Source organism: Canis lupus, chromosome 15 (genome assembly GCF_011100685.1).
Source record: "Canis lupus familiaris isolate Mischka breed German Shepherd chromosome 15, alternate assembly UU_Cfam_GSD_1.0, whole genome shotgun sequence".
Lineage (NCBI taxonomy): Eukaryota > Metazoa > Chordata > Mammalia > Carnivora > Canidae > Canis > Canis lupus.
Window position 1 is genome coordinate 24105022 of NC_049236.1, and position 27879 is coordinate 24132900.

Here is a 27879-nt window from a genome sequence, read left to right on the forward strand (position 1 = left end):
AATGAAGATTTTATTCTTATTCTTAGAGTCAATACATGGAGACAAATTTTGTACGAGGTATTAAAACTTTTTAAAACACCAAACAACACCTCAAATCAAGTTTATACTTTTGTATTAATTACTGCAATATCTATTTATTTCAAAAAGATATCTATATGACAAACTATATAAGTAAGTGTCTCTAATGATCTGGTGTATACATCATTCAATTAGTCAATAGTTAAATTAATGAAGAATCTAACTTACCGGCGGATCAGCCCCCTTAGAACCAGTCAGCCCTCCTGTTAGGGATTCGATATCCTGAAAAGGGGAGAGGTGTTGATTGTAAAATGCCACTCAACAGCATGGAGAATTTCCCAGTCCCATAGTGTCATAATTTCTTTAGCTACAAAGTTAGGGCACACAGCTACATTTGTTATGTTTTGTTTTGTTTTCTGACAACCTTACACACTGCAACACTATCTAAATACCTTGTATCTAAAAATCTAGATATTTTCCCTAATCCTGCCAATCTGTAAAAAGAAAAAAAATGTAAACAGACTAATGATTCTTGAAATATGCAAAAAAAATATGGCTCTAGATAGGAAAGCAGATGTTTTGTTCTCCAAGAAGTTGAAGTGAGGACACAACAGAAGAAAAAAAATTTTTTTAATTGCAATTTAACATATTATTTGCGAAACTATAAATCCCACAGAAAATGTTTACTCTACAAAAATTTGAATTATCTATAGTCCACTCTATTACTATACATGAAAGATAAAACTATAAACAAATGTGGATAGACAAGGTACTCTTTTACAAGGATTGATTTCTAATCTTGAATCAGTACCTACAGAAGATCATGCCTGAGTATGAAATTGTGAAAGGTATCAGAGATGGAGAAATGGGTGGTGAGTGACAGATTAGAGAGCACATGCCCAACTTACAGGTACACATACAGCTTGACAAAAGCTGTCTGCTCAAAGGCTGCTGGAGGAGTTTGGGGGCTACGCTGAAGAGTTATACTAACTGATAAGAAGTTTCTTTCTTGTGACTCTAGTCACTTATTTGTTTGCATCTTTTTGAAAGGATAGGGATGAGGAATCTGGGAAATACAACTGAAGTAAGAAATCAGAGATGAAAGATATCCCAGTCAAGATTGAAGGAAGAGAAAATTAAATGCCTGTGATCAAAGAAACAGCCAATACCTTTCTAACATTAAGATCTATGCTACAAATTCATTTGGGACGATTAAGTTTCATTGTTTCCCTGGTATCTCAAAAGTGGGGAATCTTAACAAAAAACACAGGGCTGAAATGAGCATGTGAAGGCAACATTAGAGGGAGGACAGTAGAGAAGGAAGGAATGATGTGATGAAAGTTTCCATGGGAAGAAGCTGACTTTGAACAAGTACTCAATGGGTGATGAATTTCTATATGCATATTTTACCAAGGACCATAAATGATAAGGCAACCACAAGGAATGCTTGCCAAGAAAATTGTTAAGTTGTCTTCACTGGCACATATCATACATAACAATTTCCCCTATTCAGCATCCCTTTGAGGAACTTCTTCCTCTCCCTCATTCTGTCTCCAGAGGAGGCTTATAAAAATTGCTTCAAATGAGACAGAAGTCTTATGGAAAATTAAGGTAATACGGATTTGAAAAGATAGAATGGTAGAGTCCAAGTCCTTGATTCTATCATCTGAACAACATCTGAAATCGACCTTCTCCCCACCTGCAACTAACTTTAAGATACATTTTTGTTCTCAAAAACAGAAATATTCTAATTAATATGACTGCATTGTTAAGTTTATTTGTAAAAGGCTCTGCTTCTCCATCTTGTTGAGATTCTTTATTTTAGCACTATTCACACCATCAACAATAAAATCACCTAAATTGTTGATCTAACATGTTCTTTAGCATTCCTATTAAATCATCTAAGCAAGCTTATGTCCTTATATAATAAAAATAAAGCATGAAACATTTATAAACTGACAAACTTTTTTTAATCCAAAGATAAAGTATAATTTTTAAACCTGTTTTAGAATTTCATGGAATGAACTGACAAAATTAGGTAGTAAAGTGGCTTAAATACTAGATCAACAGAAAATATAGTCATTGCACTGTTTGAAAATACACCCGTTATAATCATGACAAAAAACAAATTTCTATTTACATGAAGTGATTTCCAAGTACATTTAAATTGAAAGGAAATGATATTAAACACATTTTGAGTTAATACTTGCTTTTCTAAATAGAAAGACATATAAAATACATTAGAGAAACAATTCTGATGTCATTATCAGAGAGATAACTGATAAGTTGATTCAGATTAAAAGCACATTAGCCATTTTTTAAATGCATTGTCGTATTTTTAAAAGTTGTATCATGAAGATTTCTTACTATCATAGATACGAAGATTTCTTGCTAATTTAGATAAATTGAACCAATTCTCAAATTCTTAAAATTTTAAGCCTTTCATGAGTTATCATCTTGAGAAAAATAAAACAAGCAGAATTTAGAAGATGAATGCAAAAGGCATTGATATTCATGATTTTTAAATGTTGAATTACAGTAAACTAGCAACTACAGCTCTAAACAGAATACAGATATACTTTTTTTTAAGATTTTTATTTATTTATTCATGAGAGACAGAGAGAGAGAGAGAGAGAGGCAGAGACACAGGCAGAGGGAGAAGCAGACTCCATGCAGGAAGCCCAACGTGGGACTCGATCCCGGGTCTCCAGGATCATGCCCTGGGCCGAAGGTGGCGCTAAACTGCTGAGCCACCCAGGCTGCCCCAGATTTACATTCTTATCTTGATTATTAATTTAAATGAAAAATGATTTTTGAGCTTATGTGCTATTTTAAGTTGAAAAAAAGTGTCCTACTTGGACACATGCCCAAATTAAACATGGCTTATCTATCACTTGATGCAAAAATAAACTTTTCAGGTATGACTAATGAGCATAAATGTGCATGAATGCATTTATGTTGTAAAATTTATAGGTGAAATAAATAAATCTTTTGAGGAACACTGAATATTAAAAGTCAGTCGATTTTTTGATAGAGTATGTTGTCTGCAAAATATAACTGAAATCCTTAACAAATCCATCTATCTTGTTATTGAGATATCTTTTCATGTAGATAACAAAATATACCAAAATGCAAAAACATTGATTTCCTAGAGAGTTTTTTAGCTTACTATTACAATACCGTTTGACTAAGACATTTAAAACAGATTACTTATTATTTATTTATTTATTTATTTATTTATTTATTTATTTATTTTAATCATTCATGAGAGACACAGAGAGAGAGGCAGAGACATAGGCAGAGGGAGGAGAAGCAGGCCCGGGAGCCCGATGCGGACCCGATCCTGGGACCAGATCCCAGGACCCCAGGACCACACCCGGAGGCAAAGACAGACTCTCAACCACTAACCCACCCTGGCATCCCCAGCCTAACTCTTGATGGAATGTTCCATCTGCCTCTTGAGAACAGAACAAGACAGGCAGTCTTAGAAAGAGCTTCCATATAGCTGCTTCTCACTTACCTCTCTGGTGCACCAATGAGGCATGGAACTTTCCACCTTACTCTTTCCCACCATAGATCCATCTGCAGGCAGTAAAACTGCTTAGGTGCACTGAGGAGGAATTGGCTTCTTCCCAGTTGCCTCCCCCTTCTTTTGTCTGTCATCTGGTCCATCCAACTTAATGGTGTCTGTGGGACTTAGGGACCTGGCCGGGACTAGAGTGAGGCAACTGGTGATACATCTAGGGTATACAATATAAGGAGGCGTTCATTCTGAGGGTCATACAAGTGCTGACCCTGCATGGGCTGGATCCTGACAATGAGTGCCCCCTTAAATTTTGTCCCTTAGACACCATATTTTTAGAGCCCTATCAGAACAGGATTGGCATTTGTACGATCCTAGGAATGAGTGACTTCAAACTGTGTGCCCTAAGCACCCTGCTGGTCTCTCCTAGTCCTAACCTACCTAGGAACATGGAAGGCTGACACAATGGTGATTTTATTTATGCTGTGTATGTAATACATTCTTTAAATCCATCTGACTCATTTCCCAGTTGAATTTGTAAAAGTATGCCAAGCCAACTTAGTACCTGAGCATTAGAATGTGGGCTTGCTGCTGCTCAGGTACTACTGCTCCTTGCCACTAGCATTACATAGGCTCCATTATATGTGTTGCCATCATCTACACAGAACAAAATTAACTAGGGTCCTTTAAAAAAAAAAAACAAAGATTTTATCCATTTATTTGAGAGAAAGAGAGTGAGTGAGAGAGCCCGAGCAGGGTGAGAGGCAGGAGAGGGAGAAGCAGACTCCCCATTGAGCAGGGAGCCCAACGCAGGGCCTGATCCCAGGACCCCAGGATCGTGACCTGAGCCAAAGGCAGGTGCTTAACTGACTGAGCCACCCAGGCTCCAGGATTCTTAACTATATTAACAACTTTATTTCTTCAAAAAAAAAAAAAAAATTCAGGTAATGAAAGTTTCACTTGTTCTCCAAGGTGTCAAATACCTAGGTGAGGTTAGCCAGTCCTTGACACAAGCTGTGCAAAGGCAGCCTCTTCTAATGTAGGAAAGCTCTGCTCCTTGGTAAGGCCACGGCTGGCTCATGAATCAGAAGTCTCCAGTCTTGGGACGGTTGAGCTGCAGGTGCAGCGATTAGTGTCAGAGCTCTAAGTAGGGTGAGATTTGAGGGCAGCCAGGACCTTGGGTATTACATTAGGAGAGATTTAAAATAAACTCCACATTTTTGTAGCACTGGTGCTGTTGGTTGACCATCTGTACCCTCTCCCCATGATCCCCTGCTCTAAGAGTTGACACAATTTTTCCCTTGACAGACACTTCCAGGATTGGAGATTAGGGATTAATCATGTGGTTTTCAATGCAAGTCACAAGTTTGAGGTTTAAGTCCTGCTTCCCCCACATGGAAGTGGGGAAGAAAAAGAGGATATTGGCATTGAAGTCTCCCTCGGAGCTATTGCCGTATCCTTATTTTTATACCTAAAGAGTAGGATCATCCAGTTGATGATCAAGGAAAAGATGTTAAAATAGCTTGGATATCAAATACATTAAAAAATGAAGAAAATAAAATTCTAAGTAGTCCATTGAATCTAACATTGCACATGCCATAATACCCAGAACATCCTAAAACCTGATAGTTACATTTAAAGTTAATATCAAGTTTCAAGTTTTACACTTCCAAAAAGTCACTTTATATTATAAAAATACTTAAAATATTACAGTGTTGTTATTAGCTACCGATATTTTAAAATTTAGTTTATACATATTTAAAGTTTGGGAATATTTTAGAAATTCTTTGGGAGAAAGTGATTCAATTTTAATATAGAGTACATTTTAGTATATTAATCTATCAAAAATGGATCAGTATAGTGAAATCAACCAAAAATAGATATCAACCATTTTGACTGGATGATTATATTTAAAATTTGCTCCACAGTATTTAAAAACATTTGAGGGATGCCTGGGTGGCTCAGTGCTTAAGCTCTGCTTTTGGCTCAGGGCGTGATCCTGGAGTTCAGAGATTGAGTCCCACGTCGGGCTCCCTGCATGAAGCCTGTTTCTCCCTCTGCCTGTGTCTCTGCCTCTCTTTCTCTCTCTCTCTCTCTTTGTGTCTCTCATGAATAAATAAATAAAATTTTAAAAAATAAAATAAAAACATTTGATAAGGTATTTTATGTTTGTGGAGTTTATAAAATTCATATATTCAAAATACTAATATTAAGCATTTCTCTCCCATCCTTTTACAGTATGGGTCAAATTCCTCAAATTGTCTCTCATCTCCTACTCTCTCTTTTGCAGAGAGAGAGCTCACATGCAGCTTTTGTCCCCACTGTGTCACTACAATCTTCTTATCAAAGTTGCCAATGATACCCAATTGGCTGAATCAATGGTCAATGTTCCATCATCATTGTCCTTGATCTCTAAGACACATTTGACAAAGTTGACCACTCCATCTTCCTTCCAATACTTTTTCTTATGGTTCCCATTTAGTTTCACCTTCTATATCATTTTATTTGGTACCATGGCTTTAAATATCACATATGCTGATGAATTCTGAAATTTAATCTTCAAGTTCAATTTCTCCTCTGAGCTCCACACTGCCCACTCTGATCTCCACTTGGATGTATTATGGCCATCTAAAATTTCATAATGCGAAATCAAACTTGATTTCCACCTCAATCCCTCCCACAAATTAAGTTCCTGTCCCACTACTCTCCATCTTGACATCACCATTCACCCAGCTTCTCAGGTCTAAATGCATCAGCAAATCTTGCCAATTCTATCTTTAAAATATGGCTTGAATTTGACTATTCCTTACTGCATACATACCTAAAATCCTAATCCCTTAGACCATATCAATGAAATCTCTCCCTTGGACTAAAAAAAAATAGCCCATGTCCCTCCATCTGTCATTGTCTCCCCTTCCCCCAAATCTTCTCTACATAGCAGATGGAACTATAGATTCTTGCCCAGATCCAAGCCACCTGGTGCTTTAATCTTAAAATAAAACACAAACTTATTATCATGTCTTGCAATGCCTTCTAGTGATCTGGCTTTGGTCATCCCTCTGATATCATCCTTTTTCCATCATCCCACTCTCTCACGCCACTCAGGCAAATTGATCCATTGCTGTTACAGAACCAGTTCAAATATGATTCCTATTGCAGGGTCCACTTTGCATATGTTTTTCATGCTGCTTAGAATGCTCAATCCCTAGATATCCTCACTTCCTCAGTTTCCTAAGATACTTCTTAGTTTAAGTATCAAAATCTCAGACATACTTCCCCTGTCTCAATCAGTGAAAAGTTCCACCGAGAAACAAATGGCAAACTCAAACACATAAAAGAGTAGTTAATAAAAGGATACTTTATAGAGGTATGGATGGTTCAGGGGATCCAGAGGAAATGGTGAAGCCCTGGGACTAGTAACAGCTGGAAGTCTTAACCAACCCTAAATCCAAAGAAGTAAGATAAAAGAACAATGCTGCCAAGAGTCAAAGGATGAACACCTCCCATCAACCTCTAGAACAGCTTGCCACACAGTAGGAACTCAATAAATACTTTCTGAATGGATGAATGACTCAATAAAGCACATAATATCATTTCTATACATAAAAGCTGAGGCTCAGAGTACATAAACAATGAAGAAGTTCTCATTTTTTATATGACTATATCACTTTGAAAGGAGGCTCAAGGTAATAGTGTTTGCACAACCCATCTTTACAGAATGCCTGAATGAACAAATTAATGAATGATTTGCCCAAGATCAAACAGCTGGTAAATTCTGGAAAGAAGCTTTGAATCCCAAGTGTTATAACCCCAAGCACCACGTACATTTTTTTCCATTATCCATCACTGATGAGATGTCCTCCTAAAGGAGAAGGCACTCAATTCTGTATTATCCTATCTTAGAGCAATAAATTTCTATATTCTCAGGGTTTCTAGTTCATAAGAAGGAAAATATACAAAATGACTTAATAGGCAATAAACAATACATTAAATTTATCTTCTGGTTAAATACTGTCAATACTTCAAATTAAAGACCTGATGCCTTAATCATTATACAGTGAATGCCTGAAAACTTTATCTATCCTATGTGCTTAGCAATAATAAATAGTTCAAATACAATGAACTACGAGTCAATAATGTTTTTATGTAGCATCTCATAATGTGTGGGTTCACAGCACTGGGAACGAGAAGAAGAAATTTCCTCAAAAAATCATTCAGTTTTTCACACAATGCTTAATAGAAAGAATCTTCCATCACAGAACAGCATCTCCTTGAGGCAAGCATCCAAATAATAAAGCTGAGTTTGTTAATGAGGTATCTTTCTCCTCTACCAGACTTAAGCTGTTAGTGTTTCCTTGGCAACTTTACAAGGTATATTTCCTGGGAGGCAGAGAAGAAGCAGGGAACACACACAACCAATTTTATAAATCTTTCCTATGGAAGCCAGAAAGAGTCCTATTTAGTCATTCTTTAAATTTTTTTTCAAATGGAAAATATCTACACTTTTACTTTGAGCACAGTCCAGTCCAAATCTGAATTTTCCGTGAGCCACACAATTAATTCTTTCATGAAACAATAACTGACTTTAGGCACTGTGCTGAACATGAAGAGCATGATGATGAATAAGTCAAGGTCACAGCTTTCAAAGAGTCCAGAGTATAGTATGAAGTCATATACAAAGACAATTTAGTCAGTATATGTATACTGTGCACATAATAAGCACAAGGCATCATACAGAATCAGGTGAATGGAATCCACAGGCTATGACATGCTCTCTGATGTCAAGAATCTTTTCAGTCTAAGAATATGTCAATCTAAGGGTAAAAGGAGACCTTTCAATCTAGCAACATGAGGAAGAATTCTGAGAAACAAGGTGTTAAAATTATACTTTATAGGTATTGTAGGAATAGATTTTACAGGGTTACAATAAGTTTGAGTATTTAATGTTGCCAGATTTGTTTTTTGGTTTTGAATGCATGCTGGGTTAAGTGTGTCCTGAGGCCTGGGCTGGGTAAAAATATAATTAACACTAATTTAAGCATTAAGTATATCAGACACAGTATAAAGAGCCTTATTGCCTTAAACAGCATCCTAACTCTTTTAGCTGTTGTTTCCATTATTTTTAAGATGGAAGAGAGTCTTTTGTAGTTTATACGATTGAACAAAGTCATACACCTAATAAGTGTTCAAATCTAGAAAAGCTGACTCCAAAGGCAATCATTTCTCCTAATTATGTACTCTTAAATAAGTGGAGGTGTGGGAAAAAATGGGGACAACTTCTTGGCATGACACAGGGTGACTTGGGAGAAAACATATTTTATTCAACATTTGTTGAAAGAATGAATGGCATTGTAAGCAGAGTTTTCCTGAGTGAAGTGGACTGTTTCTTATGGGAAAAAGAATACCCTTGTTTGCCCTACAAATATGAAAGTGAATGTCATTGAACTTAGCAAAAAAAGTAAAATTCCAAAGACTTTTGCCATATATTTTTAATTTCAAAATACTATCCTCAAACTCACACCTAAACAGGAATTATACTATGTTTCAAAGACACAGCTGTGCCAGTGTTGCATGGAACAGGGCTTTCTGAAGAAGGTATCAGAGAGATTTAAGGGTCCGCCTTTTCCATGAAGTGCCTTCTTTGAAACGCTTTCCTTTATGAATTTTTTGTGTGTGTTGCTTCTTCCTTGTCTATTCCCTTCCATATGGCTGAGGTGATAAAGTCAACCTCTTGCTGAATTCTGACTCAGTCTCTTTTGGCCCCTCTTTGCCAACTTTTACACATTAATGTATCCTTGTTATCTCAAACTCAGTATGTCCAAATCAGACATCATCATCTCCTCTCCTGCTCTCCCATGACTATAGCCAGCTGCCTCCCATCCAGTTTTTTCCTCCTATGCTTATCTTGTTGGTACTTCCAATAAACAGTCCGGTGCCCAATCTGGATTTCTGGAGGTCAGTAAAGTCCTCCTTCACCCTGGTAACCATATACCAAGCCAGTTAATTTTTCCTTATAATCTATCTGTTCAGTTCAACCTATTACCTACCTTTAATAACTACTGCATTCAATACCTTAGTTCAAAATCTCATTTTAGGGGATCCCTGGGTGACTCAGTAGTTTAGCGCCTGCCTTTGGTTCAGGGCGTGATCCTGGAGTCCTGGGATCGAGTCCCGTGTCGGGCTCCCGGCATGGATCCTGCTTGTCCCTCTGCCTGTGTCTCTGCCTTTCTCTCTCTACGTCTCTCATGAATAAATAAATAAAAATCTTAAAAAAAAATCTCATTTTACCCAACCCCACCCCCGCCACTCATGCTGGCTTTTTCCAAAACAGTGTTTTTTTCAGCTTTTTCTACTCTCACACTTCTTATATAATCTTGTCTCCTGAAAAGTGTTTCTCAAAGAGTGGTCTGGGGACCAACAGCATCAGAGTATCACCTGGGAACTTAAAAATGCATTTTCTCAGGGCTCCTGGATGGCTAAGTCAGTTAAATGTCTGACTCTTGATTTTGGCTCATGTCATAATCTCAGGGTCATGAGATTGAACCCTGCCTCGGGCTCTATGTCCAGCATGCCAAGATTCTCTCTCTCCCTCTCCCCCACCCCCACACGGGTAGGTTCCTCTCTACAAAAGAGAGAGAGAGAGAGAGAGAGAAATGCATTTTCTTACACTTTACTGCAGTTTTGCCAAATCAGAAACTCTGTTTAACAAGCCCCCCAAGTGAGTCTGATGCAAACTAAAGTTTGGGAAACACTACTCTAGAATGATGTGTTTCAAATGCAGATGTGTATAGGTTATTCCCATACTCAAATTCTTAATAAAATCTCTTCTTAGGAAAAAATATATTAAATGTATTTATGCATGAGGTCTTTCATTATATCATTCTGGACTACTTCTTTTTTTCATTTTACCTTTCAACACTTCCTCAAAAGAACTCTTATACTCTTGTCATAATGAACCTCATACTTCCTTTTTTGGGTCAAGTATTTCTTGCTTCTGCACCACAGATCCTTCTGCCTAGAAAGCCATCTTCCCCCTGGATAAATTTTACCCTTTGGGGTCCACCACAGACATCACCTCCTCTCAGAAGACTTTACTGAGTCCTTCAAGCTACACTATTGGTTCAGCTGTTATTCCCAGCATCTTGCACTCTATCTCAACTTTACTATATCATTTTATAATTGTCACTTTACTCATGTGAAAAATAAATGAAGGTTAAGTCAGCTCAGTACTGTACTTATTATTATCTCCGCATCCTCAGAAGCTACCACAAAGAAAACCAATAAATGTTGAAGGAAGCAGATAAATTTATGTTGAATTTAGCTTCCTATGAACTCCTCCTGTAAAGAGAGGATGAGCTGATTTTCCTGAGTGTGCTTGGAACCACTTTGAAATGTGCATTATCCTATACTAACAGATTTTCATTTTCATTATCTACTGGTTTCACTAGTATAAAGCAACCATTGAGAAGCTGATTATCTTTGAGTTTACTAAAGAAATGGAACTTCTGGATGGCACGACTGATGATCGGATATTTTTGTTAACACAAGAGAGATACTATTCCAGACCTTGCTTGAGAGATGGTCAACAGCCCTTCAATTCTACCTCAAGTCTGCAAAATCCAACACACGTGGCAGAAATGCCTTAGTGATCAAGAGAACAGGCTTAAGCCTATGTTCACTGCTTACCAGCTGTGTGAACTTGGGCAAATTGCCTGATCTTTCTCATGTAAAATAATTCAATCTATGTCCTAGTACCTATTTTAGGAGGATTTTGGAAAACTAATTATGATAGTTCATGGAAAGTTACTTATTGATAATAATACTAGTTACTACTATACATGAAATAATGCATTCACACAGATTAGATTATAAATGACTAAAATAAAAATAGGCTATTGATACAGACTACATAATGATATATGTTGAAACATGGATTAGAATACACGTGGATAAGACCCAGATATAGATTAATTGTAGATATAAATCTCCATTAAATTTCTAGAATGTATTCCCTGAAATGCAAAAGATCCTAAATTCTATATTTTACCTCTTCAATCCACCCTATAATTTTCCATGCATTTTTACAGTTTGGGTTATTAGAAATTTTTCACATTATTTTTAAATATATAATTTTTATTCTTCCTACTAAAATTTGAGCAATCTTTTTGCTAGAGAATTATTTACTGCATAACATCGATACCATGAACCTATGCACATTTTATTCCTCTTTCAGGGTGTGCTCTCCGACGCATATTTATGCACCATGGTGGGCAGCTTTTAGCCTGTTCAAAATGTGCTATTATAACTGAGAGAAAAGATCCAACAGTTAAAAGAGGATATCAACGTTATATGCCAAGTACTCATAATTTATGGGAGATTTATCAATCAGCCAATGTTGGTTAAGAGTTAGACACTCAACTACTGTGATCTTAGTTAACAATTAAACCTCCACTCATACTTACTCTTCCCCTATCTGACACAAAACATAAGTAAATAGCTAGGAAAAAAAAATACAGTATCTTACCCTTTTTAAGTATCAGGTTTAATTTTTAACTCCATAAATAATAGCTTAAAACATTTATGGAGTCAAAAAATAACTGGAGATTATCCTATCTGAGGTGATTTTTTAGAGGAAAAAATAAAATACATCTGTCCTTCCAACTAATATTATCTGCAATTCTGTTGACTACACTAAAGTACCTTAAGGCCATTTATCATTTTGATTTATAAATAACCATAAGAAAGAATTGTTTATAAACTGAAAACAAAACCAGAGCAAATAATTTATTAAAAATATATGTATATTAAATGGATATTCCTAATAAATATTTATCTAACTATATCTCTCTGTTACTAGAGTCTAGGCATTAAGTCAATTAGGACTAATAATTTTCAAGGTAATCCTGAGAAACTGACAAGAGAGCAGATAAAATATTTTCAAATTAAGTTTATAGTTTCAGAGAATTATGGCATGGGATTTTCAGCTAAATATTATGTATTTAGTCCCCATACATTAACTTTGGAAATAACAGCCATGGAGGAATCAGATAGATAAGGAAAGATGAGAACTTGAAAAAACAGATAACAGTAGCACTACCTAAAATCAGATATGCAAAATTTTCAGAACAAAGTTTAATCTGATTCTAACGAATATGCAGACAAATTCTCTTTTTACATTGCTACTTACTTTGGGAAAAAATATTCATTCACCAATTTCTAAATCACAAGAAAATTTCAAATTCATTTCCCATTTCTTCTATTTTTGAAGTAATGAATGATGACTAGACTGGTAACCCAAAATAGCAATAGGACATACAACTTCTCTATTTTGCTTCTGGCCAGCTCCATTTCAATTGATGCTACCAAAATTCTGACATGAATCAATGTTTACAATATCAGTATCACATTCTCAAAATACTATTAGGTAAAAAGAAATGAAACTGAAATGAGAGCATGAAATGCACTGATGTTATGTTACTAAATTGAGATTATAAAATAATGCAAGAGTCTTCTAATCTGGAGATTTAGAATCAATAACAGAATGCTCTATAGACAGTATATGCTCTATAGACAGACTTGTTTTCTTCTATTCATTTGATCATTCATTCATTCATTCATTCAAAAAAAAAAAACCCAAAGCCAAGCCTTAAGTTTGTAATATGCTTTGATTTACAATGATTAATTCAGAATATTTTATATTCATATCTTTCTTTTCCTTCATATTTCTGGAACATATTTTTCATTATTAATATTCTTCCAAAATGTAACTGAGAGCGTTCAACTGAGCCACACAGGCAGGTAAGAATTCTACCTTGAGATCAGTGCAGTAACAAAGTATGAATATTTCTCTTGCTTAAAGCTACCCAGACAGAAAACTCAGACAGAAAGCTACCCATTAAAAAAAAATAAAAAAAATAAAAAAAAAGAAAGCTACCCATTCAGAAAACTCAGAAAAATGAGACAGTCCTCATTTGCATGACAGTGTTAACCGAAACTGGTGAATTTAAGAACCACATCCCAACTTTGCATGGCTCTGTAGTAACTCAGCTATCACGTAAAGCAAGGACAGAGCTCCCTGGTTCTGACATGTACTGGTTTCAGTACAATCCAATACATGTAGACTAAGGACAGCCTACAGCTACATTTTAATGGTAGATCAGTCTTTATTTCTTTGCCTCCAGCATCCCCAAAACTGGACTGAATCCTGAATGCATCGTACAGTAGCTATATATAACCCAATATTAAAATTGGAAATTTTATCAATTTTAGCTTGGCCCAAAGGCCAAGAACAATGTTATGGTGACAAGTATCCCCACATCCTCAGTCAAGGAGCTATACCAAGTCATGATAAAATACTGTAAAAATAAAAAGTTTCTGCCAAAATTGATGGGCATCTTCTCTTAATAGGGACATAATTGGAGTATATATGGAAAAAATCTTTCTATATATATTTTATTAAAATAAGAACATTTAACATAGGATCTATCCTCCAAAATTCTTAAGTACATAATGCAGTATGATTAACTTATAGGCACGGGTTGTACAAGTCCTTATTTATTTTGCATGACTGAAACTTTATACCTATTGATTAGCAACTCCCCATTTCCCCCTCTCCACAGCCCCTGGAAACCACTACTCTCTGCTTCTATGACTTTATGACAGATACCTCATATAAGTGGAATTATGCAGAATTTGTCCTTCTGTGACTAGCTTATTTCACTAATCATAATATTCTCAAGTTTCATCCATATTGTTGCATTTGGGAGGATTTCCTTATTTTTTAGTTGTGTAACATTCCAGATATATATGGAATATATATATATATGCACATGCATAAACATATGTCATATTTTAGTTTTTCAAAGATTTATTTACTTGAGAGAGAGAGTACACATGTGGTAGGGAGGGGCAGAGGGAAACAGAGTCTCAAGCAGCCTCCCCACTGAGCGGAGAGCCCCTTGCAGCGCTGAATCTCATAACCTGAGATCATGATGTGAGCTGAAACCAAGTCAATGCTTAACCAACTGTGCCACCCAGGTGCCTTTTATGTCATATTTTCTTTATCAATTTATCTATTTAAGATTTTTCTACATCTTGGGATGCCTGGGTGGCTCAGCAGTTGAGCATCTGCCTTTGGCTCAGGGTGGATCCCGGGGTCCTGGGATGGAGTCCCACATCCAGATGCCCTGCAAGGAGCTGCTTCTCTCTCTGCCTGTGTTTCTGCCTCTCTCTGTGCGTCTCTCATGAATAAATAAATAAAATCTTAAAAAAAAAAATTTCTACATCTCAGCTACTGTGAATTGAACATGGGATCTTCTCAAGATCCTAATTTTAAATCTTATGTATAAATACCCAGAAGTGAGACTCCTGGATCATATGATAGTTCTGTTTTTAATTTTTTGAGGAACTTCTGTACTGTTTTCCATAGTAATTGAACCATGTTGCATTCCTATCACTTGTGTACAAGGGTTTCAATTTTTCCACATCTTTATCAACATTTGTTATCTTCTTCATATATAGAGTATGTCTTTGCTTTTCAGGATGTCCAGCAACTTCAGACATGGGCACCAAAGCTCATCCTTATTTCTTACTTCCTAGCCCCAAAACATATACACACATAACCCCAAAGACCATATTTGGCCTATCCAGGAGAGCATACATCCTGAAAGGTAGTTGACCCAAAAGGACTTCCTAGAAGGGTTAAGCAAACAGGCCTGGGGATGGCTCAGTGGAATTTCAGAGAATAAGAAGTATATTAATTTCTTAATGGTTGTAACAAATTAGTACAATTTAGTGGCTTAAAACACACTTATTCTCTTACAATTCTGGAGGTCAGAAGTCTAAAACTCAAGGTGTTGGCAGGGCTGCGTTTCTTCTGGAGACTTAGAAGAGAACTAGTTCCTTGCTTTTTCCAGTGTCTAGAGGCCATCTGCATTCCTTGCCCCCTTTCCAACTTCAAAGAGCATCATTCCAACATCTCCTTTTCTGACTTTCTTGCCTCCCTCTTATAACGCCCTTTATGATTACATTGAACTCATCCAAATATTTCAGAACGTTCTCCCCAACTCAAGATCATAAACATATCAGCAAAGTCCTTTTTACCATATAAGGTAACATATTCACAGGCTTTGGGGAATGAAGATGTGGATATCTTTGGGGGATTGTTATTCACCCTACCTTAAGGTGATATTAAAAATATAGGCCAGAGTAGGCTTGACCTCAATTGTAGGAACTGTTAAGGATATCTCACATTCAAAACAAATAGAACTTTCTTGACCAGCCCAGCCAGGAATGACCTCTTCATCCACTGAACTTCTATTATACCTACTTTCATGTATAAATTGTCATACATACTACCATTTCTTTCCATATAAATTCTAATTCCCTTAGCAGAGATTTATCTACACTTTTTTGTGTTATATAAGCCCTTGATAAATACGTCAATTCAAAAATCCCAAAGCAGTGGAAGGATGCTCAGAGTAGGCAGTTGCCTGTACAGCGGAAACAAGGCCTTCTCACAGCCTCTAACAGGAAGGATTTCCTTTTAGATCCTATTATACGTTATTTTTCTATTCTAAGGCATTGAAATAAGGCATGATTATAAGATAACTCATGATTGGAATTAGTCACGAACACTAAATGAATCATTCCAACATATTCTAACCCATCTTAAGCAGCAGTACAAACCCACTGGGCAGAGGTACATTAAGTTACTCATTCTTCTATTGTTCACATTGCATTTGCTAAATGTGTTGCACACAAAATAAGATTACATCAACAATTACCTATTGATGGATAATGGCTCAAAGCAAATTTTAATCTGTCATGGGGAAGAGACAAATCATTTGAGGCCAGGAGAGAGAATTCTGTAAGGAAGAAAGTGATCACAAAGGGAAAGAGAAGAAAAGATACATTTTCCTTCTTTTACAATATGGCTTAATAGTCTTTGGGAACTGTAATAGGAGGACTCTAAAATGGCTTTCAGTGATTTCATGTTCTGGAATCCATGCCCTGTGTAATCCCCTCCCCTTGAATGGGAGCTAGACCTAGTGAAAATACGGTAGAAGTGATCACTTCTGAGATTAGGTTTTGAAAAAACTGTGACAACCCTCTCTCTTTCTCTCTCAGAACTCTCTAGAGGAAGTTGCCACATTGTGAGCATCCCTATGGGGAGGTCCATGTGACAAGAAACAAACACCTCAGGCCAACAACCAGCTGGGAAGTGAAGCTTGCCAGGTTCCTGTAAGTGAACTTAGGAGCGGTTCCTCTCTTACTGGAGCCTGAAATATCTGCAGGCCGGGCTAATGCTTTGATTCCAGCTTTAGGGAAGACCTGGGGTCAGAGGACCCAGCTACTCTGAACCAAACCCCTACCCACAGACACTGTGAGGTAATAAATGCTGTTGTTTTAAGCCAGTAAGTTTTGAGGTTTACAAAACTGTGTAACTGTTTACACAGTTGAGAGCTAACATAGCAATTAAACTCAAAATTCATACATTTCTAATCTATCACTCAGTTTTGTACATTCACCATGTAAAGGCTCATTCTAAAATAAAAAATATTTCACAGGATTAAACTTTTTATATCAATAAATTCATAAAAGTTGTTTTTCTTCTTCTATTTTTTATGCATCTGTACAACTCGATTTCTAAAAGCAAAGCAATATTCAGGAGAAAAAAAAACATTAAGTGATCAATTGATTGCCTGCATTATTGATAATTAGGAGTATGAATCATAAAGAAGTATGCATAACTCACAATATGCCTTCTTCCCTACACATTTCCATTATCTTGGCCACTTCTGAATACTTAAGGATCCTTAAATTTCTAAGAAAAGCATTTTTTGTGTTGATTACTACAAGGTTGAGTTTTGATACCTCAAAGCTTTATAACTATCAGTTATGATATGAAATCTTATAAAGAAAAAGCTGTATCTTTTCAATTATGTATGAATGACTTAGTCAAATTGATATAGCAGAATGTTTTAAAAGCACTGTGATTTTTAGCTACTGAATATACCATCATAGCAGATGACTCATACTTTATTTTTAACCTGAGATATTTTACAACAGAGATTAAAAATACTCCTCATTCAATGTCTGACCACATAATAAAAATATGAACATATCCATCCAATTCATTTCTACCTAGAGCTTTAGTAATAAATTAGGCACTTTAAAAACATCCTTTTGAAGAAGCACGATAAAGTATAAAAGACATTAAAATTCCATGTAAAGAATTCTCCTTTATGTGAGCATTTAGAAATGATCCAGCCTCACTCGCGTGCACACACACACACCAGCTAAAACATTTTTAAAAATGTTTTCCTAAAAAAACCTTATCTTTCTGCTCAAATGATCACCATACACGTCAATTGATTTCTGCTTCTTCTAAATGGTTTTGCATTTTATATTCCCAACTCTAGTTTCCTTAGGCAACTCCTTGACCTCATTCCTAATTCCCAGGGTTGTTATATAATTGCCTGAACAAGCAGGATCCCCCAAAATGAGAGACAAATTTATCCAGAATTTTGCAATCAGAAAATAGACTGAGAAGCTCATTTAATTTCAACATATTGTGGTTCTGTGTCATGTGGTTGGGTGTTAGTGTTAACATGTAGGGCTGGATAATGTAGTTAGGGATATGAGCTTTAGAGCCACAATATCTGGGTTTGAATCTGATCAGATGTGTACCCTTGGGTTAGTTACTTAACATCCTGTGCTTCTGTGTCTCACATATAAAACTTATATAATAATAGTACCTGTCCTACATGGCTGTTGAGAGGGTAAATGACTGCACATAGCTAATGAAAATAAGGGTTAGCTGGTAGTAGCAGAAGTAGCAAAAGTACCTGCAATAGTAGTTGTTGCAATATTGTTTTTACCTGTTTTGTTTCAAGTTTTGAACTAAAACAGTCTGGCCCTTCAATTTTACCAGGTATGTGGCCTATAGGTTCTCCATCTCATCCAATCATGAAGGTGTGGTGACATAATTTCATCAGGAAACATTGTGTCTGAATGAAGAATAAGGAAAAAAGACTGAAATATTTGAATATTTATATATTTAAGCCTTGAATATTGACTTATAATATCATGAAACAACCAGGCTTCTTTTATCTCACAATATTTTTACAGGTTTAATGAGACCTATAATTAAGCACGTTCTCTTCAAGTTTCCTTGTATATCATGGCTTCAGCTAAACTTTTTGTTCAAAAACACATATCACTGCATTTTCATTTCTTTAAAGTTTACTTTTGAACGAGCAATTTCTCAAGCCATATCATGAATTCTTTTCTCAGAAAAGGAACTAAAAATGTTTTGGACACTTTTTTGAAAATAGGCAATATAAAGTTACCTATTAAAATAGGATCCAATTAGTCTTGACCTATTTGATATCCTGCTATGTTTTTCTTCACTAGATGAAAAGACATTCTTTTATCCTTAAACCATATATACTTAAAAGGAAGTAAAGTTCTACCTTTTAATTTGATTTTTTCCTTCGAGAAGCAAGATAACTTTTGCATGTAAATTTTAATCTTAAATCTGGGCTTATTGTGAATCTAGAATATTTTTTGTTGTTGTTGAAATGAATCAGACAGATATTACCTAATGAGAAAAGTGGCAAGCTTACACAGAAAATGTAGACTGTCCCTTGAATTTCTAAATTTTATTTAATCAATATGTTTTAATTGTGTGATTAATTAAATATAGAAAGGAAGACAATCTTTGCTTTCATTTGGGAGGTTTTATCAGAAAGTGACATTCAGAGTAAGATAATTTCTCAGTAAATCATTTTTAAAACCTTAAGTTTAACTTAACCTTAACCTTAACTTAGTCTGAGTCACTAAATGCTATGCCATATGATAGGTTAAAAAAATTATGCTAAAATATTTAAAAACTGATTTATAAAATACAATTATTTACACTAGTTACAATTCCTTTCTCTTGCAACAATTCTCAGCTCAGACTAGGGAGATATATTTAATTGGTTTAAAGAAGGAAGGGAAAAGAAAAGCAGATAAATAAGTTGCACTTATAATTATGAAGAGTTTTAAGGCCATTTCAACTGAAAAATCTATACATAATTACATCACTCTACTGGATTTAGATATACGTTATTCAGAAGAAGATAATTTACACTTTTAGGTAATAACATTAACCTAGAAGCTGCAAAAGAACATGGAAATGAAAAATGAAAATCAATCAGTAGAAAAACTTACAAAATGTTACAAATGCTCTTACATTGATTGTCTCCCTTGATATTCAGCACATTTTCCCAAGGTTTTGTTTTGTTCACTGCTCAATTTACAGGTATCTGGATCAGTGTCTACATATGATAGGCACTCAATAAATACAACTGAAAGAATGGATGAATATACTATTTTAACTCAAGTCAGGCTGGAATGATCAATCAAGGTAGTCTTTGAAATTTTTTTTTATCTTTTTAAAAATTTTTTATTTATTTATGATAGTCACACAGAGAGAGAGAGAGGCAGAGACATAGGCAGAGGGAGAAGCAGTCTCCATGCACCAAGAGCCCGATGTGGGATCCAATCCCAGGTCTCCAGGATCGCACCCTGGGCCAAAGGCAGGCGCCAAACCGCTGCGCCACCCAGGGATCCCTGAAATTACTTTTTAAGCAAAGTTATATATAGTGTTTAGGATTTGAAATATACAATACTGTAACCAATGTGATAAGAATAATCCTATTCAGGTAAATTTGTTTAGCAACATTTTTAAATAAGCCATATTTATAGATATATATGTATATACACATATTTTCACATATACATGTACACTTATACATACCCACATATATATATAGAAACTCTTTTACATGCACATACATACACACATTTATATATATACAGACATATATAAATACTTTTACACAAACACACACACACATACACTGTTAGTGGAAGCGGACTCATTCCTTTTCTTCTTTAGAGTAGTGGCTTTGATGTAAGACTGGATGTAAGCTATCTGTTGCCTGTTCTGTGATAATTACCATATATTATAATAAATGCATTTGAGCACAAGGTACTTTATTATAAATATTGAGAAAGCTAAGATATTTGCTAAGCATGAATAACTTTGAAAACAGATTTATTTCCTCTAACTCAGAAAAGCCTTAGATCAAATATTCTACTACTAAAAGATATACAGAATCAGACGATAGTTCTACTATAAAACACAGAAATAAAAAAACAACAAAAGAAATACTTCAAAAATAAAATATCATAGGATTTAAGAAATTAGAAGAAATCACTAAGGATGATATATAGAATATAAACCTTTTCTAATGGGCAAATTATCCATATCCTCAAATATTAATATAGCAGGATCAATTTCATTTGTATTTGATTTGTGTCAATAGTAGCTTAAACATTTGATAAAGTTGAACAACCCCTACTCTAGTATACATTATATTAAAAAAATTTAAATATAATACATAAAATTATTTAAATTTAAAAAAATAATAAATAAATTTTTAATGATTTTAAGATTATGTAAACACTACTTTTTAAAGAAATATTTCCTTCTTGTTTTAGAGTTTTTTTCCACAATGTTTATCATAAATATTTTATATATCAAAAACTGTGTAGTGGTGAAATTACTTTGTTCATACTAGTCATGTAAGCACTTGTTCAGAATATCTACACTTAAAAATTATGAAAAACTCCCTAAAACAAAAGTTAGCTTCTCCCTTGATCATGTAATCAAAATGAGAGAAGAAGCAAATTATTGGATTCTAAGATGATTCCATAATGATAAAAGTTTACCTTTGGTGTATTTTACAAAATAAAGTAAATTAGTTACTGTATCTTTTTTATTAAAAAAAATTTAAAAATATATTTATTTGGGGGGTTGCAGAAAAAAAGGAAGAGAGAGTCCCAAGCAGACTCCAACCTGAGCAACAGAGCCTAACACGGGGCTCCATTGCACCACCGTGAGATCTTGACCTGAGGTGAAACCAAGAGTCAGATGCTCAATCAACTGCACCACCCAGGCTCCCCAATTATTTTATCTTAATATATATTTCTTAGCTCTGAATCATCTCCAGGTATCTCTGTCTCTCCTTCCTGTTTAGTACATCTTCTAGGAGAAGCAGTATACCTTCCCCTCTCTTTATCTTCACTTATCATTCAATTCCAACTTGTTTCTGCTTCCACAATTCTATTGAATCTTATCTTGCCAAAGGCACAATGATCTTTATGCATAGCTAAATAAAATTCTTATTAGGTGTCCATACTACCATAACATGGTTGAACCTTTACCACTTGAAATTTTAACCCAGGAAACTTGCTTCCATGAAAATCCTGAACTTTCTCCTAGTTCTAACCCCAATGGCCACCTCTCAGGCTTGTTCATGCATGTCTCTTTATCTGAAACTGGTATGCCTCAAAGTTAAACCCTTGACCCATCTGTCTTCTTACTCTGTGATTCCCCTGGAGGATCTCATCCATTTATAGGGTACTCACTACTGTGTGGACTGATGATTCTGAATCTTTATCTGTCCTGTTGTTTTTTGTCACAGAGAAACCCCAAATATAATGCATCCAAAATGACATCTTCATCTTTTCTTCTCAACTGACCCTCATACCTTCATTAATAATGCTACCATTCATTACTCAGATCAGACTTTTTAGAATCCCTGGATGATTCTTTTCTCTATCATATTAACCAGACCTTCTAATTTTAGGTCTTAAGAAGTCTCAAATTCTGTATACATGTGGAAAGATGATAAAAATGCAGATTCCACACCTCATCCAAAAGTTTCTGATTCAGTGGATTTAGGGATGAAAATCTGCATTTCTAGCAAAGGATGTTTGTTTTTGTAGTATATTTGTTTTTGCAGTATGGATAGACTATGGGTAAGGAGTCAACAAAGAATAAATTAGGGAATATTGGTATTAGGCATGTGGACATCCCCTTTGTTGTGAAATTAGTCCTATAACATTTGGAAATACATTGGTTTGAAAAATAGTGGGGGGGGGGGGCAAGAATGTACAAACTTAGAGATCCCATTATTTTCATTCTATCTAGTCTTTTCTTAAGCTAAAAAACATATCTTTCTTCTGCTTTTTTTTTCAAGTTTTTTTGTTATATTTTATGCTTAAAGATTTTATCCTTTATTAAAAAACACGACAACATGTCCAAAATGGAGTTGTTTATGCTACCCCCCATGTCACCAAACCAAGACTTCTCCCAGAAATGGAATCTTACTTAAACCAATCACAAATCTCCTAATTAGCACTAGTTAGGTAATCTTCATGATAAACTCCTAGAATCCCCTAAAAGGAAAGTAACTTTGAAATAATGAACTCACTTTTTCTTTTGTCTAGTATAACTTCTTTATTGCTACTCTCTTCTGCCTATAAAAGTCTTTTTAAATTCGTGTAGCTGCCTCAGAGCTGCTTCCTACCTGCTATATTGGATATTGCCCAATTTGACTCAATGTTTGATCAAGTAAACTCTTAAAAAATAATTTTGAAGATTTTTTATTTATTTTTAGAAAGAGAGGGAGAAGGAGAAAAATAACCTGAAGCAAACTCCACACTGAGCGTGGGCCGTGTCCCAGGGCTCGATCTCACCACCCCAAGATCATGACGTGAGCTGAAATCAAGTCAGAAACAACTGACCCCACCAACTGAGCCATTGGGTTGCCCCAACTCTTAAAACTTTTTGTATGCCTCAGTTTTTCTCTTAACAGGTCTTAGTGTCAAAAGAGACAATCAAAGGTGACCTCAATGCCCCTCTCCCCACCCCTGGAGCAAGGAGCAACCATAGATGGTAACTGTTGAGCACTTGAGCCTCTGCTCTCTCGCTGCCTCTAAGTCCTTCTCAGATCCTCTGCAGCTTTGGGTCATGAACTTTCAGACTGAGAATTTCTTTTTATAGACTGGATCCTGAAACCCACTAGAACTAGATTGAGTCTGACTTAGAAACAGACTGGGTTCAGGGTCAGACAGGGTCTAGGGTTAGGCAGGGTCTGGCTTAAAAACTGGACCAGGTCCAAGGGTCTGATGAAGAAACTGGACCCCATCCAGGGGTCCACTTTGACTTTGAAACTAGATCTGGTCCAGGGTCAAAGTAGGTCCCTCTCAGAAACCAGACCTGGTCCAGAGTTGTTCTGGGTCTGATAGAAACCAGACTAGGTCCAGAATCATTCTAGGTCCAACTTAGTCTGCATGGATCCAGGATGAGGCCTCCAGTGAATAAAATTTTGTTTTAAGGCTGAACAAGCAGGTTAAACTTTACTAAAGATAATCTTGAATTACAGTGGCCACTTATTTTAATCTAAATAAGTTTCTCTATTTATGATCTGCCCTAGAGAAAAAAAGAGTCTCAGACAAAAACTTACCATCAGGGATAGAGGGAAATTACTTTTCATATTCTACAGTTTCTCATTAGGTGGGTGAGACCCACTACTCCAGAGCCTGAATACTAGATCCTGGGAAAACTGGTAGCAAAAGTTGGCAAAGGATAAGAATTCTTACAAAAGTCAGCTCTCCTTGATCTCTATCTGCGGTGCTTGGTTGAGAGAGGAAAGTAAAATTTTGTCGTCTTTTCCTTTCCAAATTCAGATTGTCAGACATGCATGTTTGTTAAACAAACAAACAAATAAATACAAGACTTTAAATTGTGACTCCTGAATTTGCTTTCAGATATCCATTGATTGATCCTTTCTCTTTCTCAGACAGCTTTGACCCATTGTTTCGCTAGTTTTGTGTCCTGAGAACTTTTCTGGCAACTGTCAGCTTGGGGGACCCCCAAAATATGGCTGGGCGGAAATGTGGGTTCTTTTCCATTTGCATCCAGCATCCTATTGACTGTTGTAACTTTCAGAAGAATTGTCTAGATCTTTCTTTCTTTCCTTTGGTTATCTTCGGGCTTGTATCTCAGGAGAGTAATCTTTTGTACCCTCTCTGGGAACACCTCTTACGTTTAAGGGGTTGTTCAATGCTGTCAGTGAAATCCCAAAGTAAGGGCCAAAATGACCAAAAAAAAAAAAAAAAAGGATTTTCTTTCTTTGCCATATGTGTTAATTCTGACCTTGCTATGTAAAATTATTGGGTTTTCTGAGGCTATTCTCTGGAGACCACAGTTAACTCATTTGGAAAGCAAAATGAACCTATCTAACCACCAGGGTAACTACAAAGATTACACTTGATATATAAATGAAAATAGTTTTGAAAAATTATAGTTGTTAATGAAAGACAAAGTTCTACTCACTACGTCTATTGCTTTCAAATTTAAAAAAAAAACTTAAAATTCCTGTTCTTATGCTTTTAAAGATGTTTTCTTTTGCTAAATGTAAAATTTGTCATAGCTTGTGAAAAAAACAAATGATGAGTTTATAAGAATAAAACATGGAACCTGAAAACTTTCTCTGCCCAGAGGGTTTTCTTTTCTCCCCTCTGGCATATTCCAAAACATATGGTTCTTGAACATGTGTTTCAAAACAATTTTATGTCACCATGTAAAAGATTACTAGTTTCACTTCTGGCATTGTGCATTATGCTGAATTTACACTTCAACTTCATTCAGTGTTCAGAATAATATAAAAAGTAAGTGATGGCTAAAATTTACCACAGAAGTATTTCAGAGAAAAATTACCAATAAAGACAACAGGGAAGGGAAAGAGAAAGAAGAAAGAAAAAGAAGAAAAAAAGAAGAAAGAAAGAAAGAAAGAAAGAAAGAAAGAAAGAAAGAAAGAAAGAAAAAGAAAGAAAGATCGATCTAAAGTAGTTGGGTATGAAAGTTGATTGAAAAAAATCTGAATGGAAATAAACCACTGAAAATGCTCAAAGTATGAACTTCCTATATTCTATGTTCTCTAGAAATCAATAAAATGTCTTCTACAAATTGTAGCCAAACTGGGATGAAGAAAGCTCTGGAAAATAAAGCAGAGACAGACTATGGAGAATTGGCTAACTCATCAAGAATTTTGAACAAATAAAAGCGTCTAAGATTTTGAGATCTATAGCCTAGGTTCTGGGCTAATATTGCCTCCTCTTATACTTATGAGCAAGGTGGCAAATTACTCAGCCACTCTGAACCTCATTTCCCTCAACTGTGAGATGAAGACCATCGTGGGACCCCTGAACAGGGCTGTGGGACGATGAAATGAAATGCTCCAGCTAAAATGGTTGGCACAGTACCTGGCATTTAGTCACCTAAATGACCATTCAGCAAAGGTCACCTCTTATCAAGTGTGGCCGTAGCTGCTGCTATTACTACCACTTATACGGGTGAGTAGAGACACAGTGCCCTGCTTTCAGGACATGAATCGAACTGATCTATGCATTTTGAGGGGATTCAGAAGGACACCGTCTCAAAAAAGCCACATGGCTCTGGCATTGTGTTACGGTATCCATTCACACCATGCTCTGGTACCCCAGGCAGCAGGATTTCGAGGCTTTGGAGCCTAGGCTCTGTGTCAGACTACCTGAGTTCAACTCTTAGCTCTAAAACTTCTGAAATGCATGATCTTCATTTAGTTACTTCACTTTTTTTATATACACAATGAGGATAAAAATAACAGGTGACTAAATGTTGCAAAGCATAAACGGGACGTTGCCCACAATGCACTTAACGCAGTGTATGAAACACAGTCAGTGCTCAATAAATAAATATCAGTCACTGCCTAATATCCTATCATTCTCTTGTTTTATTCTTTTTTTGCAAAAAAAAAAAAAGAGCTAGCATCTTTCTTCATTAAAACTAAATAGAGGCTTATTACTTATGCTTCACTTCCTCAGTCACATAACTGCTCTGATGAACCTTGAACCTTGAACTGCACTCTTTTTCTGTTTCCGTTAACCTCACCAGAATAGGCTGTAGTTTTTATGGGAAGGTAAAAAGAATAAAAAAAGAAAGTGGCTAGAAGCTTAGGTTAACCAGACTTGGATAAGTAAGGAAAGAAAGAAAGAACAGCAGACTGGAAACTTGAGAAAGTGAGAGAAAACGTAGGATGTGAGCAGGCATTTCCTATCACTTGCTTGTAGCAGCTGGTTGCTGGCTAGGAATAAGAAAAATAGGGCAGCTGGCAAACACTCGGAGTGTAGCTTCTTTTTCTGAGACCCACCTCCACCACAAATGGCACTGTGACTACTCTTGTCTGGTGCCATACTCTAGCCTAGATTTTTGCAAGTTGATGTAATCCTGCACTCACACACCTTCAATATGCAAATGTGCTAGAGCATGTCCCAGCCCAAATGTATTTTTTCTCGGCCCATTTGCCTTCCCAGCTACTACTCACTTTCTTGCCATGGATAGCCAATTTTTTAACGCTGTCTCCACTTCACTGTAGAGCCCAGGCAATTCCAATCTGCCTTCAAATACCACCACTCCTGGAAAGCCAATCTTGGTGATATCACCAAATTACTTAAATACACTTTGCTGCAGGTCAGTGGCATTTCCTGGAGTTGTTGACATCCTTTTTCAAAACACTGAGATTTACAAAACACGCTAAAAATCTTGGGTTTTATCCAAAGTGCCACAGGAAGCCACAAAAAGATTTTTTGGGGAAGGGCAAGGCTCCAATGACACTACACTCTGGGTTTTAATTCCACTTCCCTGGTGTATCCTCAAACAAAACTCTAAAGGCCAGTTCTTATGGACTAAATGTTTGCATCTCCCCAGTATTCATGGTGAAGCCCTACCCCCAAGTGTGATAGTATTAGGAGGAGGAACTTTGGGGACAAGATTAGGTCTTACATCGGGTCACATAGGGTGAAATTCTCATGATAGGATTAGTGCCTTTATAAAAAGAAGACACCAGAGTTCTATTTCCTCCAGGTAAGGATATAGCAAAAAAGGCCAGGAAGAGGGTCTTCACCAAGCCAAAATCTGCTGGCACCATAATCTTGAACTTCCCAGCTTCCAGAACTGTAAGAAGTAGATGGCATGTCCCTGTGCTATAATAAAAGCACCTTTTTTTGCTTTTATTATAATATTATATTTTGCACTAAAAAAATAAAGAATAAACACAAAAATAAACCACCCTCCTCTGGTATTTCTTTTGGCAGCCTGAGCTCAGCCAAGTATTCCCCCAAGTTCAGTTTGAAGAACTCATCTCTTTCCCTAGACTTTTTCCCCAGGGTTTTTCATCCAGCTCCATAACTTTAAAGGCTGCCTACAGGTGCATTTCACCCTCAACATTTCCTCTGAGCTCCAGATTTTTGAGACAAAATGCCTGTTTGACATTTTATTGGACATGTACCAGATACCTCAAACTTAGGTCTATTTTTTTTTCTTTTTTGTTATTTTAAGTTTTTATTTTAATTTCACTTAGTTAATATACAGTGTTGTTAAAAAAAATATACAGTGT

At 35.9% G+C, this 27879-nt stretch overlaps 1 protein-coding gene across 22 annotated transcripts in view; it reads right to left on the reverse strand.

Moving 5' to 3' along the window:
- The window catches only part of PPFIA2 (PTPRF interacting protein alpha 2), a 469116-nt gene that overhangs the window by 385200 nt on the left and 56037 nt on the right, over positions 1-27879 (reverse strand). For 16 of the 22 annotated variants that reach the window (XM_038558539.1, XM_038558538.1, XM_038558551.1 and 13 more), the window contains one exon: positions 247-300. The exons of the other annotated variants lie outside the window; for them this stretch is intronic. In XM_038558539.1, coding sequence (XP_038414467.1) covers positions 247-300 — 54 coding nt within the window. The remainder of the gene's footprint in view (positions 1-246; positions 301-27879) is intronic. 22 annotated transcript variants of the gene reach the window in all.